This window comes from Thermobia domestica, chromosome 9, assembly GCF_964235325.1.
Source record: "Thermobia domestica chromosome 9, izTheDome1.hap1.1, whole genome shotgun sequence".
NCBI lineage: Eukaryota > Metazoa > Arthropoda > Insecta > Zygentoma > Lepismatidae > Thermobia > Thermobia domestica.
In genome coordinates, this window is record NC_137462.1 from 192,116,198 (window position 1) to 192,119,766 (window position 3,569).

At 38.2% G+C, this 3,569-nt stretch overlaps 1 protein-coding gene across 1 annotated transcript; it reads left to right on the top strand.

Moving 5' to 3' along the window:
• Window positions 1–2,418: 2,418 nt before the first annotated feature.
• On the top strand, window positions 2,419–3,168 carry LOC145661110 (uncharacterized). Its single transcript, XM_081726558.1, has one exon. The coding sequence runs from the start codon at window positions 2,419–2,421 to the stop codon at window positions 3,166–3,168; it is 750 nt and encodes a 249-aa protein (XP_081582684.1).
• The last annotated feature ends 401 nt before the right edge of the window (window positions 3,169–3,569 follow it).

Below are 3,569 nucleotides of genomic sequence, written 5' to 3' on the forward strand. Positions count from 1 at the left end.
GATGGTTGAAGATGGTACTAGTAGACAATAAATTATCGCATGCTATACTAGGGCGTCCCTGGATAGATGTTTTGTTTCCAGCATGGAGACAGTTATTTCAAGGTAATGAATTGTTAGAATGTCGAATTATTAATAGTATTAAAGAAAATATAAGCGAAGTTTTGAAACAAAAATATCCTAAAGTGTTTTCCGAGGAAGTTAACAAGCCTATAACAGGATATGCTTGTCACATTCCTGTCAGAGCGAACGCTATTCCAATTTTTAGGAAGCATTATCAAATACCATATTGTATAGTCGATCAAGTCAAACGTTGAGTTGAGTTGAGTTGATTTTGAGTTTAACGTCCCTTTTCAGCAGCGAGGCTATATGAGACGTGGACCTACTGATTAACGTGGAATCCGAACCACATGAGCTCCCGCCGGGAATCGAACCCGGCTCTCCCACGCCAAAGGCGTGTACGCTAACCGCTTAGCCACGGAGGAGCTCCAAGTCAAACGTGATGTGGATAAATTAGTAGCACAGAAGATATGGAAACCGGTATCTTGTTCTGATTGGGCTACACCTATGGTTATAGTGCGGAAGAAAAACGGTGAATTACGCTTGTGCGTGGATTATAAAGTGACACTAAACAAGGTTCTTGAAAATATGGTATATCAACTTCCTACACCGGAAGACATTTTTAATCTTTTACAAGGCATGGCAGTCTTTACTGTTCTGGATCTCAGAATGGTGTATCAACAAATTTTAGTTGATGAGCGATCCAAACCTTTTTTAACGGTAACCACGCCATGGGGTCTTTATCAGCCTCAACGATTACCATTTGGGCTAACGTGCAGTCCACATATATTTCAGAAGGTTATAGATCAGGTACTGCAGAATGTGCCATTTGTTTTCGCTTTCCTAGATGATATTTTGATAGCTGGTAAAGATAAGGAGGATTGTTTGCAACGCACTACTTACGTTTTAGAAAGATTACAATCATATAATGTTAAAGTGAGGTTTGACAAATGCCAATTTTTGCAATCGACAATTGAGTATCTAGGTTACACAATCTCTGCAGAAGGAATACGTCCACTACAGAAGCACGAAGAAGCAATTTTGAAATGCCAGACTCCTAAGGATGTAAAACAATTGAAGTCCTACCTTGGAATGCTCATTTTTTTTTCATAAGAACGTACCTAACATGTCTTTACAACTGCCTAATTTGTTTCAGTTGTTAAATAGAAAGGTAAAATGGTCGTGGACAGATAAGCATGAAAGAGAATTTACCTTGTCCAAACGATTGATACAAGAAGCGATATGCATTCATCCCTTTGACAGTAAGGCTGAAGTAGTTTTGATTACTGATAGCAGTGCTTATGGAGTAGGTGCGCAGTTGTGCAATAGGAAGAAAGACAAAATCATTACTGTCGCTTGTGCTTCAGCTACATTAAATGACGCAGAAAAGAATTATAGTCAATTTGAGAAAGAAACGCTAGCTATAATTTTTGCCTTACGGAAGTTCCATAAATATGTGTTTGGGCGTCCATTTGAGATACGCACGGATTCCTTGCCTGCAAAATTAATCTTCGATGAGAAAACTAATATACCTATTTTAGCATCTCCACGATTACAGAGGTGGGCCCTAATGTTACTAAATTATGATTATAAAATTTCCTATAGCAAACATGTGGAAGTTGCGGACTGCTTATCACGTTTGCCAGTAGAAGAACAAATCGATGATTGGCAAGTTTCCCAGGAGTATTTAGATAGTCTTGCCATGGAATCCCCCTTATATGAGGCAATCACGAGGGAAACAGCTAATGATAGAGTGATGTCGCAAGTCATGAACTGGATATTACATGGATGGCCTAAACAATTTGAAAATAGTGACATAAGAAGTAAATTGCAAGCGTACAGTAGTCGACGGCATGAACTACATATCGAACAAAACTGTCTTTTTTGGGGGAAACAAGCTAGTTGTTCCAAGTTCATTAAGGAAAGTAATTTTAACTATGCTCCACGACCAACATTTAGGCTTAAATAGGACTAAGGCTGAAGCCCGAGCTCACTATTGGTGGCCAACCATGGAAAAGGATATTGTGAATCTGGTGCAACAATGCACTCCATGTCAAGCGATGCATAATCGAGTTCCTCAAAATAGTTATCAGGCATGGATAACTCCAAGCCAACCATGGTAACGAGTACATATTGACTTCTTCGAAATATCAGGACGTAAATTTCTTCTATTAGTAGATGCTTTTACCCAGTGGGTTGCGATTTGGCAAATGAGCCAAACATCTGCTTGGAACACTATCGAAAAAGTTAAATATTTGTTTCACAAGATTTGGCTGGCCACAAGTGATAGTTTCAGATAATGGGCCACCCTTTGCTAGTCAACAATTTACAGAATATTGGAAGAAAAGAGGAGTGAAAATAATGCACGCGCCGCCCTGGCATCCGCAAAGTAACGGATTGGGGGAAAGAGCTGTTCAATTAGTCAAAGGTATGATAAAAAAGAAACTATTGGAGCTGGGTTCCTGGGCATGTACTAACCGACAACTTAATCAATTGATCGATAAAATATTGTATGGTTTACGATTTACGCGATCAAGCAAATTGAAGAATTCACCAGCTGGTCTAATGTTTGCATTCGAGCCAAGACATAAGTATAATATCAGTAACAAATCCTGTCGCAGGAACTCGGTCGATCGTTCATTACCAGAATATTGTGATAACAAATTTCAAGAAGGTCAAGCTGTATGGGTATTAAATCTACCACACCACTTTCCTAAATTTTTGCGGGGTACGATTAATCGTTGTTTGGGAAGATGTATGTATGAGGTAACAGTACAGAACAGAATTAGAAGAGTTCATAGACATCAATTAAGATTTATGGATTGCCAACTGGAAGCTTCTGATAATGTACCAAAGACAATTAGGAACCCCTTAGTGGACAAGAAGAAATCTACCATTATCAACAGAAGGTTTAGAAACATACCTTCGGTGAAAAGATCAGACAGAGTAACTGAAAATCGACACACTGCTGATAATTGGTGGATTATTCTCAACGACAGAAACATTCCAAGTAACAAGTTAGAAAATGGGTCTCAGGAAGAAAACATAGAACCGGTATTACGACGTTCTACTCGAGAACGAAGGCAACCTGAACGTTATTCGCCTGTGTAATATATATAGATAGATACTAAAAAAGAGAGAGAGAGAGAAGAATGCTGTACGGTTAGAGGCTGAAAGTGTTAAGAATTAAGCACATGCATTGCGTGAATTGGAAAAGAAAAGGAACTGATTTTGTTTGCTATTATTTGCTCTTCTTGTTGATGTTGAATATTGGCTGTATTGCACCTATCAAAATAAAAGTATAGGAATGAATCAAAGAATGTCCGCAACAGTTATTCTAGGTAGAATTTGCTGGCTGTTTTGTTGGGTAATGTGGATTATTATTAACCTTGCAAATATAGAGATATTGATACGGGTAATGTGGATTATTATTAACCTTGCAAATATAGAGATATTGATACTTATACTTGATTGTGTTATGATATGGTTACGGAGCATATCCATGATAAGGT

What these genes read in the sequence shown, in the direction of transcription:
- LOC145661110 (XM_081726558.1), top strand. Translation starts at nt 2,419, where the DNA reads ATGCACGCGCCGCCCTGGCATCCGCAAAGTAACGGATTGGGGGAAAGA.